Source organism: Bison bison, unplaced genomic scaffold (assembly GCF_000754665.1).
Source record: "Bison bison bison isolate TAMUID 2011002044 unplaced genomic scaffold, Bison_UMD1.0 scf7180017864371, whole genome shotgun sequence".
NCBI classification, from domain to species: Eukaryota; Metazoa; Chordata; class Mammalia; order Artiodactyla; family Bovidae; genus Bison; species Bison bison.
The window spans coordinates 260,820-276,173 of NW_011494943.1; the positions used below are offsets into that span (position 1 = coordinate 260,820).

The 15,354-nt window shown below is 39.9% G+C and overlaps 1 protein-coding gene across 5 annotated transcripts in view; it reads left to right on the top strand.

Annotated features, from left to right (window-relative positions):
- HELZ (helicase with zinc finger) overlaps positions 1-15,354 on the top strand; it is a 146,220-nt gene that overhangs the window by 115,863 nt on the left and 15,003 nt on the right. For all 5 annotated transcript variants that reach the window (XM_010856053.1, XM_010856052.1, XM_010856050.1 and 2 more), the window contains 4 exons: positions 3,851-3,930; positions 5,948-6,497; positions 6,888-7,128; positions 7,916-8,429. In XM_010856053.1, coding sequence (XP_010854355.1) covers positions 3,851-3,930; positions 5,948-6,497; positions 6,888-7,128; positions 7,916-8,429 — 1,385 coding nt within the window. The remainder of the gene's footprint in view (positions 1-3,850; positions 3,931-5,947; positions 6,498-6,887; positions 7,129-7,915; positions 8,430-15,354) is intronic.

A 15,354-nucleotide genomic window follows, 5' to 3' on the forward strand; every position in this document is an offset into this window, starting at 1 on the left:
AGGATTGACTGGTTGGAGCTCCTTGCAGTCCAGGGGGCTCTCAAGAGTCTTCTCCAACACCACAGTTCCAAAGAATCAATTCTTTGGTGCTCAGCTTTCTTTATAGTCCAACTTTCACATCCATACATGACTACAAGAAAAACCATAACTTTGACTAGACAGACCTTTGTTAGCAAATAATATCTCTGCTTTTTATTATGCTGTCTAGGTTGGTCATAACTTTTCTTCCAAGGAGCAAGCATCTCTTAATTTCATGGCTGCAATCACCATCTGCAGTGATTTTGGAGCCCCCCCCCCCAAAAAAAAATAAAGTCTGTCACTGTTTCCATTGTTTCCCCATCTATTTGTGATGAAGTGATGGGGCCAGATGCCATGATCTTACTTTTCTGAATGTTGAGTTTTAAGCCAACTTTTTGACTCTCCTCTTTCACTTTCATCAAGAGGCTGTTTAGTTCTTCTTTGCCTTCTGCCATAAGGGTAGTGTCATCTGCATATCTGAGATTATTGATATTTCTCCCAGCAATCTTGATTCCTGCTTGTGCTTCATCCAGTCCAGCATTTCTCATGATGTATTCTGCATATAAGTTAAATAAGCAGGATGACAATATACAGCCTTGATGTACTCCTTTCCTGATTTAGAACCAGTCCGTTGTTTCATGCCCAGTTCTGTTGCTTCTTGACTTGCATACACACTTCAAAGGAGGCAAGTCAGGTCCTCTGGTAATCGCATCTCTTAAAGAATTTTCTACAGTTTGTTGTGATCCACACAGTTAAAGGCTTTGGCATAGTCAATAAAGCAGAAGTCGATGTTTTTCTGGAACTCTCTTGGTTTTTTGATGATCCAGCGGATGTTGGCAATTTGATCTCTGGTTTCTCTGCCTTTTCTAAATCCAGCTTGAACATCTGGAAGTTCACGGTTCACATACTGTTGAAGCCTGGCTTGGAGAATTTTGAGCATTACTTTGCTAGTGTGTGAGATGAGTGCAGTTGTGAGGTAGTTTGAGCATTCTTTGACAATTCCTTTCTTTGGGATTGGAATGAAAACTGACCTTTTCCAGTCCTGTGGCCACTGCTGAGTTTTCCAAATTTGCTGGCATATTGAGTACAGCACTTTCGCAGCATCATCTTTTAGGATTTGAAATCGCTCAACTGGAATTCCATCACCTCCACTAGCTTTGTTCTTAGTGATGCTTCCTAAGGCCCACTTGACTTCACATTCCAGGATGTCTGGCTCTAGGTGAGTGACCACACCATTGTGATTATCTGGGTTTTTTTGTATAGTTCTTCTGTGTATTCTTGCCACCTCATCTTAATATCTTCTGCTTCTGTTAGGTCCATAGCATTTTTGTCCTTTATTGAGCCCATCTTTGCATGAAATGTTCCCTTGGTGTCCCTGATTTTCTTGAAGAGATCTCTAGTCTTCCCCATTCTATTGTTTTCCTCTATTTCTTTGCATAAGATTTGGGAGAATGGCATTGAAACATGTATAATATCACGTATGAAACGAGTCGCCAGTCCAGGTTCGATGCACGATACTGGATGCTTGGGGCTCGTGAACTGGGACAACCCAGAGGGATGGTATGGGGAGGGAGGAGGGAGGAGGGTTCAGGATGGGGAACACATGTATACCTGTGGCGGATTCATTTCGATATTTGGCAAAACTAATACAATATTGTAAAGTTTAAAAATAAAATAAAAAAAAAGAAACTGCATTCAAATGGGTATATCTTTCCTTTTCTTCTTTGCTTTTCTCGTCTCTTCTTTTCTCAGCTATTTGTAAGGCCTCCTTAAACAACCATTTTGCCTTTTTGCATTTCTTTTTATTGGGGATGGTCTTGATCACTGCGTCCTGTACAATGTCATCCATCCATAGTTCTTCAAGCACTCTGTCAGATCTAATCCCTTGAATTTGTTTATCACTTCCACTGTATAATCATAAGGGATTTGATTTGGAATTATCTGGTGGTTTTCCCTGCTTTCTTCAATTTAAGCCTGCATTTGGCAATAAGGAGTGCATGATCTGAGCCACAGTCAGTTCCCAGTCTTGCTTTTGCTGACTGTATAGAGCCTCTCCATCTTGGCTGCAAAGAATATAATCAGTCTGATTTCGGTGTTGACCATCTGGTGATGTCCATGTATGACGTCTTCTCCTGTGGTTGTTGGAAGAGGGTGTTTGCTATGACCGGTGCATTCTCTTGGCAAAACTCTATTAACCTTTGCCCTGCTTCATTCTGTACTCCAAGGCCAAATTTGTTACTCCAGGTATTTCTTGACTTCCTAATTTTGCATTCCAATCACCTATAATGAAAAGGACATCTTTTTTGGGTTTTAGTTCTAGAAGGTCTCATAGGTCTTCATAGAACCGTTCAGCTTCTTCAGCATTACTGGTTGGGGCATAGATTTATTAGGCTTCTCGAAGGACTGATGTTGAAGCTGAAACTCCAATACTTTGGCCACCTGATGCGAAGAGCTGACTCATTTGAAAAGACCCTGATGCTGGGAAAGATTGAAGGCGGGAGGAAAAGGGGATGACAGAGGATGAGATGGTTGGATGGCATCACTGACTCAATGGACATGAGTTTGGGTAAACTCTGGGAGTTGGTGATGGACAAGGAGGCCTGGCGTGCTGTGTGCGGTTCATGGGGTCGCAAAGAGCAGACACGATTGAGCGACTGAACTGAGCTAAAATTTTCCCACAGTTCATGTGGGATGGTCTTGATCCCTGCCCCCTGTACAATGTCATGAACCTCCGTCCATAGTTCTTCAAACACTCTGTCAGGTCTAATCCCTTGAATCTGTTTATCACTTCCACTGTGATAATGCCCTTTTCATTTTTAAAAAAATTCTTTTTTCTTTTTGTGTTTCATCAAGCATTGTTTCTACTGCTAATGCCTTCAGGTTCACTGTTTTTCTTCTGCAATGTCTAATCTGCTCACTCCATCTGGTGTATTTTCATCTTGGGCGTTGTAGTTTTCATTTCTGAGGTTTAGTAGTAAGGCTATTTTTGGCACAGAGTTCCAGTGGCATTCTTAAAAGAATGTTTTCAAGGAAGAACTCAAATTAAGGATTCTTTCAAGAGGTTTAGAATATCCAGTAGTTAGTTCTTATAGATTAAAAGCCTTTCACATGCATGAACTAGCGTTATTTGTCTATTATAATTGTGATTTTTTTAACCTTAATATGCTTCCTTTATTATTTATCATCCACTTATATTTAGTTTGATATCTATTACTTTTGAAAATAGAACTGCATTCTTTTCAGAATATCTTTATTTAGTTTAGATTCCTTTGCGTGCATGTGTGCTAAGTTGCTTCAGTCATTTCCAGCTCTTTGCGACCCCATGGACTGTACCCCACCAGGCTTCTCTGTGCATGGGATTCTCCAGGCAGGAATACTGGAGTGGGTTGGCATGCCTTCCTCCAGGGGATCTTAGATTCCTTTACTAAATAAAATAGACAGATTATTTGGATTTTTGCTTAATTGCATTTGTAAGTGGCCAAAGTATTAAGCCATACATAGGCAGGAACACCAAGGCCTTTTCTAAGTCTAGTTTACAAAAATGAGGCTGTAAACTCCTAGAGAATGGGCAGTTATCTTTTGGATTATTTGTTTTAAGGTTATCCCTTACTGAGTTTTTGCTTTGTCAAATAAATTTGCTTTATTTATAAACTTTCTTTCTTGCTGAGAAATTGCAACTCCAAAATTTTAAGGACAAAACCAAAGTAGTAATACTCAATAATGGGTGAAAAAATGTTTAAAATATCCTACTTTCTGTCTAATATTGAATAGTCATTGGAATTTGTGACATCTACTGGAGACAGTGTATAACAGCTTTAAAATATTTCCTTAGGTAAAAGTGATACAAATAATCCTGGACCTGAAATTAATAAGATTCGAACACCAGAGAAAAAACCTACAGAAGCAAAACAGGTATGTGATTTACCTTTGGTGAATGCATTGTTCTCATGGATTTAATTTAATTGATCATCTTAGAATCCTGGTGTGTTATAGAAAATTATCTCCCCTTTTAGGTTTTGTTGTTTGATGAGGGCACATTGCACTCTCTCCCTCTGCTGTTTCTTCGCTACATTATTTTTTTTATCAGAGTACTTTTCTCAAATTATGTTATTCAGTGATAGACTCAAATTTAGAGACTTCTTATGATAAAGTAGTAAGTGAAGACATAGCTATAGTTGTGTCATTAAAAATTATCTCAGATTGGGAAGAGCTGTTACAGTGAAGGAAGACTTAACATTCTCAAGTCCCCTCTCATCACGCCTGCTGTGTCCATCCTTAACTCTTAACCTGTTTGTTCATCTGCGTCTGTACTCATGAACCAGTTAGGGAAAAGTCAAATCATGGTTGAATCAGTGCTACTGGAGATTCGTGTGTCCTAATCGGGGCGCCCGTGGGGCACCTCCATGTGTCTCTTACGTGTGCCAGGCTCCCTTTGCCCAGTTTACTCAGCAGCTCTTTTGGTGACTGGGTACCTTCTGCCATTATTCTCATGATCAGAAGATGACCTCGCCTTAGAGATTAAACCCTCAGGATTTCACCCTGCTAGCTGAGAACTTTGGACTTGACACTTTTTGTCCTCAGACACCCTTACTTCTTCATCACCAGCCTCAGAGGGAGTTTCCATGAAAACTAATGTCTCCTCTTCCAGTCACTTCCCTTCTTGTGTTTCAGAAGGAAGACAGCACTCAGTAGCTTAAAAACTTTCAGTAGCTTACCACAGTTTTTGAGATTAAAAGAAAAATGTTTATATTCAGTATTGAATCATTCAGGGTCTTGTGTAATTGGGCTGTTGTAGTTTCATTTGATGTCAAGGAGGAGGAAATTAGCATGCAAGCCTAGTTGTAGCTCTGTGTACACAAAACTTCTCATCCCCTCAGATCCACCGTACGTTTTCTCTTCTCTCCTCTCTCAGTGTGTAAGCTGTTACCTTTATCTAGTATGTATTTCCCTCACTGCAAAACTCCAACCTCTTGTAAAGATTCAGCTCAAGTGTCATCATCTCTGTGAAGTCACCTTTGATTTTCTCAGGCTGTGGGATCTCATGTCACATCATCTTACAACACCTCTGATTTTAAGTTTACATGTTGATGTCCTTTACTGGACTCTGAGCCAGATTTTAGCAAACTTTCTGTAAGAGGCCAAATAGTAAATTTTCAGACTTTGTGGGCCATATGGCTTCTGTTGCAGCTACTCAACTCTGCCATCGTTGTGAGAAAACAGACACAGACAACATGTAAACGAATGAGTGTGGCTGTGTTCCAGTAAAACTTTTTGTACAAAAATATAGTGGACTGGAAATGGCCTGGGGGCCATGGTCTGCCAGCCCTCGCTCTGCACTCTCAATGGTACAGATACAGACTTATTGGGCCTTTAATCTCCCACACCAGGCACAGTGTCCTTGGTACGCCCTCAATAAGTGTTTGTTGAAGGAATGATGGCAAAAATTGACAGCTGAAGTGATTATTCAAAGATGATATAGTACTTATTTTTTTGTTCACTTCAAAGTTAAGTTGAGACAAGTTTTTTATTTTAATGTAGATATGTTTGAGGGAAGAGATGTATAAAAGCAATAAAATCAGAAAGAAAGAACACATTTCAGTTATTTATATCAGTAGTAAATAATTGGTTGTCTTTCCAAGGAAGGAAGTGTAAAAAAAAAAATGATGTTTTTAAAGTCAATATGCTAATAAAATAATAGTATCTCTCTTTATGACTCAGATTTAATATGTGTTTTTTCAGTTTCATCTTCCCTGATGTAAAGCATATTCTCTTATTTGATTGTCAGAAAGTGGTTTACTAGGCACGCAGTGCTCCTGCTGCTGCTGATAAGAATGGATCATGTCCTTTAGAAGTGCTGAGGGGAGGAGAGGTGGGCAGCCACAGGACTTAGATCTTCTGCAGCTAAAAAATATTTCTCTATTTTTTTTAGATTGATTTGGAATCAAACCCACAGAACAGAAGTCCTGAATCACGTTCTGGCATTGTTTATCCCCATCCCAAATTTCATCGCAAAGATAATCTCACCCCAAGACACATAACCCTTCCTCTCCCTGCCCCCCATGCCCAGTATGCCCTCCCCGGTCGTCATTTTCATCCCCTCCCCCAGCTCCCGAGACCACCCTTCCCAATTCCGCAGCAGCACGCCTTGCTGAATCAGCAGCAGAGTAACTTGCCTGAACAGCCGAGCCCCGTGCCAGCCCAGCCCAGTCAGGTGGCCCCTCAGCTGGGCCCGCCGCCGCCTCAGCTCTCCCCTGCCTACCCGGCTGGCCCCGGCAGCGCGTTTTTCAATAACGCGGTTCCCCACCGACCACAGTCCCCGCCTGCAGAGGCTGTGGTTCCCGAGCAGCAGCCCCCACCCGTGCTGCAGGAGGGCCACAGTCCCCTGCGGGCCCTCGCACAGCCCGGCCCCATCCTGCCTTCACCTCTGAACAGCTTCCCGGACGAGAGCCCCCCGGGCCTGCCGATGGGGGAGGCTTTGGGTGAGTTCTCGTGTCACTGCAGGACGGGACAGCGTCTGACAGTGTTTACTTCAGAGACATGTGCTGTACAGTATTCATTTGACTCAGGATTGAGTAACTTCTTCACATAACGCTGGCCAAAAAATCACTTAGTGTAATAATCAGAATCTAGTTCCAAATGCTACACAGAACTAAGCGTACAGTTGGTGTCAGGTTACGTCATGCTGTAGGTGAGGAGGAATCCCCATCATTACCGTGATTTAGTTACTGCAAAATTAGAAGTCCTGTTTTCTCCAAACTCACATGGTAGCCATGTCTCTGTGGAGAATATCTGATTGTAAAAATTCTTGAAGAAATTAACTGGAAACCCTAAATGCTGAAAACTTAAACTTGTTACAAATATGTTTACAGATCGTATGCACGGGAGTGTGGCTCTGGAAACCCTGAGGCAGCAGCATGTGCGGCTACAGCAGTGGAGCGAGCACCACGCCTATCTCAGTCAGGGCAGCCTCCCGTACCCGCACCATCACCACCCTCACCCGCACCTCCAGCACCTTCCCCAGCCGCCCGTTGGATTGCATCAGCCCCCAGTGAGAGCAGACTGGAAACTCCCCAGCAGTGCCGAAGATGAAGCAGAAACAACTGACTCACGGTCAGAAACAACTGACTCACACTCATTTCAGCAGACTGAAAAGGGCCCCTGAAATGTGGCCTGCTTACTGTTTTCTCTCTTGAATGTTGTCCGTTTAGCCTCATACTGGAATACTGTCCCAAAGAAATTGGATGCCAGCCTTCTAGGCAGCTGCTACACAGTTCTGTTGATTGACTCTAAAATACAGAACACCTTTTTAGAAATAACTTTTGTGAAAACCTAGGCGTGGAAGGTCTGCTGTGGACCGTGCATTTATGTGGCCTCTGGCTTTGCAGTCTCTTGTGAAAGAGACATGTACCATCACTGTGGGTGTTTTTTCCGTATTCAGTCATAATGCAAAGAATGTAAAGAGAACAGAATTAAATTAGAGGTTAAAAGTTAAAAATTATAAATTTACTATCAATATATTTTTTGCACAAAATTCTACCCTCTTTTAAGTCAGATGTTTGAGTATTCAGTGCTCATTCTAAATTTGTTTTTATGGTGTGTCATTTGACTGCAGTGAAGCGTTTCCTAATCCCTTCTGAGTAAGATCCACTGTTACGGTGACCTTCTGTAACTGCCAGCTACCAAACGCGTGGAAAGACAAGGACAGTTGCTTTTAAAGCCAAGGGGAAGAAAGAAATCAGATACTTGGGTATATTTAGTGTCTTCAGCTCAACATCTGTGAGCATTGATGCTTACTTTTGAGATGAATTAATGCTAGTTCTAGTTACTGTGCTTTTGTTTGTAAAAATTACGTATGTAGTTGACTAAGCTCTCCTCATATTTCATCATCCTTACATAGGTTTCAAGACTTACTCAGAGAACTGTCTAATCGTGAGCAAAGTGAAACACGGGAACTAGCTGAAATGCCACCACCTCAATCAAGGCTTTTGCAATATAGACAAATTCAGACTAGGAGCCCACCAGCAGCCCCCTCGCCCCCGTCCGGCGCAGACCACAGCACCCACTTTCCAAACTTCACTGACAGCAGCAGAGACCTTGAAGTGGCCAACAGCCCGGCGTTCCCACAGCGCCTGCCGCCCCCAATGTTTAGCTCTCCTTTCTCGTTGCCATCTGAGCACCTCACCCCTCCTCTGAAATACCTGGCGCCTGATGGAGCTTGGACTTTTGCTAACTTACAGCAGAATCACCTGATGGGGCCGAGTTTCCCCTACGGCCTACCTCCATTGCCTCACAGGCCCCCGCAGAACCCTTTCGTGCAAATGCAGACCCACCAGCCCGCTGTTGGCCAGGAGCCGCTCCAGCCGCTGTCCTCTCGGACAGTGTCGTCCTCTTCGCTCCCCAGCTTAGAAGAGGTGCGTTTCTTTCTTCTCCATTTCTCCTTTCAGCAGGAGTTGATTGTGAGAAAAAATCAATATTTATTGGTTTGATAATGATAGTGGACAGATCTTATTGAATTTAATAGTCTTAAATTCTTGCAACTTAAAAAATTATCTTACATAAATACAATCTTTTCTTGCAACTTATTTTTCAGCTACATTTTAAAGATTTATTTGTTTTTTATTGAAGCATAGCCGCTTTAGAATATTGTGTTAGTTTCAGGGGTATAGCAAAGCGATTAGTTATATATATACATATGTATATATTTATTAATCTGTTTTCCATTGTGGGTTATTATGAGATACTGAATACTATTCCCTGTGTTACACAGCAAATCTATGTTGCTTATCTGTTTAATTTACAGCAGTTTGTATTAGTTAATCCCGTACTCCCAGTTTATCCCCCTTCCCCGCCTTTTGATAGCCATAAGTTAATAGCCATAAGTTTTCTACGTCTGTGTGCCTGTTTCTGTTTTGTATATAGGTTCATTTCTGTTATTTTACAGATTCTACATATAAATGGTATCATATAATACTTTGTCTGACTTCACTTAGTATGATAATCTCCAGGTCCGTCCATGTTGCTGCAAATGGCAAAATTCATTTTTTTTTGTAGCTGAATGGTATTCTATTTTATATACACACACACACACACACACATACATACACACACACACACACACACACACACACACACACAGACATATCTCCCACCGTGTGTGTGTGTGTTAGTGTTAGTTGCTCAGTTGTATCCGACTCTTTATGACCCCGCAGACTGTAGCCCACCAGGCTCCTCTGTCCATGGGATTTCCCAGGTAAGAGTGCTGGAGTGTTTTGCCATTCCCTTCTCCAGGGGATCTTCCCAAGCCAGGAATCGAACCTGGGTCTTCCTCATTGTGGGCAGATTCTTTTCTGAGCCATAAGGAAGGCCCGTATATACACACACACATTTTCTTTATCCATTTACCTGTTGATGGACACTGAGTTTGGCTATTTTAAACAGAGCTGCTATGAACACTGGGGCACATGTATCTTTTCAAATGAGAATTTTTGTCTTTTCCAGATGTGTGCCCAGGCGTGAAGTGGCCAAACCATGTGGTAGCTCCAGTTTCAGTTGTTGAGGAGCCTCCACACTGTTCTCCACGGTGGCTGCTGCTCCACCTTGCACTCCACAAACAGTGCAGGAGGGTGCCCCTTTCTCCACACCCTCTTTAGCATTTATTATTTGTAGACTTTTTAATGATAGCCAGTCTGACTAGTGTGAGGTGGTACCTTATTGTGGGTTTAATTTGTATTTCTCTAATAGTTAGCGATGTTGAGCATCTTTTCATGTGCTTTTTGGCCATCTGTATCTCTTTGGAGAAATGTCTGTTTAGGTCTCCTGCCCATTTTTTGATTGGGTTGTTTGCTTTCTTGCCACTGAGTTGTATGAGTTATTTGTGTGCTTTGGAAATTAACCCTTTGATGGTGAGATCATTTACAAATATTTTTTCCATTCCTTAGGTTATCTTTTCATTTTGTTGATGATTTCCTTTGCTGTGCAAAAGCTTTTAAGTTTGATTAGGTCCCATTTGTTTATTTTTGCTTTTGTTTCTTTTGCCTTGAGAGACTGATGTAAGAAAATACTGCTGTGCGTTATGTCCAAAAATGTTGACTGTGTTCTCTTCTGGAAGTTTTTTGTTGTCATGTCTTATATTTAGGTCTTTAAACTATCTTAAGTATATTTTTGTATGTGAGATGAGGGAGTGTTCTGATTTCATTGATTTACCTGCATGTTCTTGGAATTCGTTTTCATTTTTCCCCTGTTACTGTGCTATTTCAGACCTTGTAGAAGGGTCATTGTTAAAACATGAAGCCTGTCGGAGCATTTTGTTGTAACTGTTTTAGAATATTTAACATCTGACTCACTTGAGTCTATTCATTCAAGAAGCTTTGTCCTATTTAATCTGGGGAAATGGAATTTAGTGTCTCATCTTTTTACTTACTTTATTTTTCTTAATTACAAGTTTGTTTATTAGAGTCCATGACCAGTGCTGGCTTTCTCAGCCAGCAGTGCTTTCTCCTGTCGCCCATTGCGGTGCTTTCTTAGCCTGGGGCAGTTAACATCTGATTCCCAGACATCGGAATGTGCAGTGTTTAGCATAGAATTGGCAATGCTAAACTAAGCATTTTAAGGTAAACAGAATTTTTAAAAAAATATATTGATGTTACCAAAGAGCATCTTTATGGATCTTCACTGATATAAAAATCATAGTAATTCTAGATTATAAAACTTCAAAAATGGTACTATTTGGACTATAAAAATGTTGTCTAGCTATTCCTTTTAAGCTTAGTTATTAGAAATAAGAATGTGTAAAGTTCATGTGATCATTGTCAATCACAGATGTCTTAACACAGGGTAAACATTTAGAATTTTGAGATATGAAAATTCTTTTTATATAAAAATTTTTTTTACTTCATTTTGGTGGTTCCTTAGTGATTTCTAAAGGCTTTAGAAATAATTTATTCATATTTTGCAAGTTTTCTGCTGTAGATGCTGATTAAAAAGTTAGGTGTCATAGGGACATTTATATATATCTTATTTGTCTGTTTTGGAGGTAATTTGTTCCAATTCACTATTTTATTCATTTGAAAGTATCCATTTTAGAGTAAAATTTAATGGATTTTCGTATATGCACAATATCATGCAGCAACCACCACCATCTAATTTTAGAACATTTTTGTCACCCTAAGAGATTCGCCGTAGCCATGGAGCAATTACTCCTCAACCCTCTCTGCCTCCAGTCCCCAACAACTCATAATCTGTTTTCTGACTCTGTAGAGACTTTTGGTATAAATGGAGTCATACATGTGGTCTTCTGTGTCGTCTTTCATTCAGCGTCATGCTTCTGAAGCTCATCCACCTTGTAGCATGTACTGGTACCTCATAATTCTTCATGGCTGAGTGATACTCTGTTGCATGGATATACTGCTATTTGTTTATCTGTTCATCATTTGATGAACATTTGGGTTGTTTCTTTTTTTTTTTCTTTTGCTATTATGAATAATGTATCTATGTGCATTCATGAACAAATTTTGTTTGAAAGTATATTTTCAGTTCTCTTGTACCTGTAATTCTTGGGTCATATGGTAACTCTGTTTTTGAGGGGCAGCCAAACTGTTTTCCACAGTGTCTTGCATCATTTTATATTCTAATTTGTCCTTTTTTAAAAAAAATTATAGCCTTCTAGTGGGTGTGAAATAGTATTTCATTTTGGTTTGCATTTCCCTAACAACTAATGATGCTGAACATCTTCTAATACGTGTATTGGCCATTTGTACATCTTCTTTGGAGAAATGTCTATTCAGATCCTTTGCTTTGAAAGACAATTGTCTTTGTGTTGTGGAGCCATACGAATTTTTATGTATATCTTAATTACTAGGTTCTTATCACATAATTCGGAGAAGGCAATGGCACCCCACTCCAGTACTCTTGCCTGGAAAATCCCACGGACAGAGGACCCTGGTAGGCTGCAGTCCATGGGGTCACTAAAAGTTGGACACGACTGAGCAATTTCACTTTAACTTTTCACTTTCATGCATTGGAGAAGGAAATGGCAACCCACTCCAGTGTTCTTGCCTGGAGAATCCCAGGGACGGGGGAGCCTGGTGGGCTGCTGTTTATGGGGTCGCACAGAGTTGGACACGACTGAAGCGACTTAGCAGTAGCAGTAGCAGTATCACATAATTTGCAGTATTTCCTCCCATTTTGTGGACTGTCTTTTCACCCTCTTGAGAGTATCCTTTGATGCAGCAAAGGCTTTAATTCAGATAAGGTCCAATTCATCTGTTTTTCCTTTGGTCATCATGCTTCTGGTGTCATGTCTAAGAAATGTTTGTCTACTCCAAGGTCACAGAGATTTACATCTACCTTTCCTAGTTTTATAGTTTTAGTTCTTATGTTTAATTCTCTGATTCATTCTGAAATAATTTTTGTGCATTTTGTGAGGTAGGTGTCTTAATTCATTATTTTACGTGTGGTTGTTGAGTTTTCTTTGCACCATTTGTTGAAAAGACTGTTCTTTTTCCAGTTTATGATTTTAGCAACCTTGTCAAACATCAACTGACCCTAGACCTTTGGGTTTACAGCTCGACTCCTAAGTTCTGTTCATTGATCTCTGTCCTTATGCTGACCACACTGGCTTGTATACCATCTGTGGCTTTGTCCTGAGTTTCCTGTTTGGAAGTGTGAGCCTTTGTACTTTGTTCTTCTGTTTCAAGATAGTTTTGGCTATTTTGGGTTCTTTGAATTACCATATTGAACTTAGGGTAGTTTGTCAGTTTCTGCAAAAAAGAGCAAGCTGGGATTTTAAAAGGGATTGCTTTCAATTTGTAGATTAACTTGGGAAGTATAGACATCTTAACAATATAAAGTCTTCTGGTACCTGAACATGAGATGTCTTTGAAAATTTCTTTCAGTGGTGTTTTTTAATTTTCCAATTATTTCTTACACTTCCTTTGTTAAATTTATTCCAAGTATATTTTTGTGCTATTGTAAATGTTTTCTTAATTTCCGTTTTTTTTGATTGTTCACTACTAGTGTTTAGAAATACAGTTGACTGTGTATTGATTGTATATCTTCAGACTTGCAGAGCTCTTCATTAGCTCTAATAGATTTTTTTGGTGGGTAATTTGGATTTTTTTATATAGAAGATAATGTCATCTACAAATATAATTTTGTTCTTTCTTTCTAACGTAGATGTCTTTTATTTCTTTTTCTTGCTTAATTGCCCTAGCCAGAACTTCTAGTTTAATGTCTAAGGTATATATTTGGCAAAATTAGAGAAAACAGATATTGCTGGGTTCTGTTTCCAAATTTCCTGCTGTTATTGATTTCTTCTGATTTCATACCATGTGGTTGGAGAACATACTTTGTATAATTCTATTATTTAAAAAATTTTTGAGACTTGTTTGATGTGCCTGAAACACTGGTGCACTGGAGAAGAATGTGTGCTTTGCTCTTGTCGGATGGAGGGTTCTGTGGACTTGTTAGGTCTCTTTGGTTTATATTGTTGTTCACAGTTTGTCTTTCCCTTGGATCTGTTGTTCAGGTCTTATATCTGTTATTGAAAGGAGAATGTTGGAGTCTCTAGCTGTTGTTGTTGAATTGTCTATTTCTCCTTTTAATTCTGTCAGTTTATACTTCATCATGTTATTTTGGAGTTCTGTCTTTAGGTTTTATATATTTATAGTTGTTATATCATCTTGATAGATTAACCTTTCATCATTATATGATGTCCTTTGTCTCTCCTAACAATTTCTGTCTTCAAGTGTGTTTTTTTCTGACATTTGTAAAGCCACTCCAGCTCACTTTTGGTTATTGTTTGCATGGACTGTCTTTTTCTCATCTTTTTGCTTTTTTATTTTGTTGTCATTTGTCTATTGACATTTCTGAACTAATTTTTTAATTTTAAATTTTGAAGTAATTTTTTAAAGTCTGTAATTGTTATGTGTGGCCTCTTGATGTTTTTCTTCGAAGGGCTGAGTAATTGACTAGTCATTGCCAAGAGATCTCCTTAAAGGCTCAGGACCGAAGACATTGTCCAGTTTTGCAGAGGTGTGTGTGTGTGCACGTGCGTGCACTTTGCACACTGAGCTGGGCAGTTCACATGTCTGCTTTAACTTTCACTTCCTGCCTCTCCAGGCTCTAGCTCAGCCAGAGGGGAGAACTCTTCAGGCCTGTCCTGAGTGGGTGCACAGCATGTCTGCGGTCTTCTGGATTCCCAGGAAGGAATAGGTCAGAGCTAGTCAAGGTCTTTCTTCCCTGAAATGTCTTACACCTTGGCCTTTCCTCCAGAGCTTTCTGGCTAGTCTGTTGCCAGTCCAGTCGCTGCCCATCGCTTCAGGCAGCAGCAACGAACTCATTGGCCTTGTCAGTACTTGGAACACGGCCCCTTCGGCGCTGGCTGAGTTCTGGGGTCGATAAGAGAAGTCAGGTGTTGTTTTGTACCAGAAAGGCCAAAATAAATAATTACAGCTCTGTGGCAGTGAGGCCCTTCTGCTCTGATACTGGTGCTGGAAAATGGAGGGTCTTATTTTTAAGGCTACTAGGGGAATGGGACTAGGGTAAGTTAAAGTACCACAAATCTTGCTGTTCTTACTAAGTTTTCCTGGTTTTTCTTGAGTAAGTGTTCCCCGGCTTTAATTTTCTGAATTCCAAGAAAGTTGATTGTGACAGTTTTTGTCAGTTTTTTTCATTGCTTTTATGGTGTTCCTTATTCCACCATTTTTACTGCTAACACTTGTGATACTTTAACTAGTCAAATGAATTCATAATGTGTGGGGGAAGTAGCATGCCAAAGTTTTTATACGGTTTTATAAAGTTTCATACTTTGGTAAATAATGCTGAATACTGAATACTATACTTAAAATCATTGATCTATTTAAACATTTCTTATTTTTGGAATTTAGTTCTTTATACCTTCAAGCTCTTAACATTTGTTATTACTGTTTAGCTGTGAGGGTATGAATAAGTGCTTTCAATTGTCATTGGGTTCTCAGAGTAAAATTACTTTTGCAAAAACATTTGGTCATCTTTATTTTGATGCATGCAATTCACGAATGATGACTAACTTGCAACACTGAAGAAAATACCTTGACAAAGAAAAATATGTTTACCACATTTGCAGGTTTTGATGTTTACTGTGAATTCCTTCATTGCTAGGAGCCTTGATAGATGAGGCTTAAGCAGGATGAAAATACCCAGATGTGAGCAGCTAGCTTGAGCAGACGGGTTTTCATACTGTGTTTTGCTTGTTTTTTCTTTTTTATAATAATTTTGATTTTGTATTAACAAAAGATGTACCTGTTCAGCATGGAAAGTGTGGAAGCTAGAGCAATTATTCCTAATTTTGTCATACCA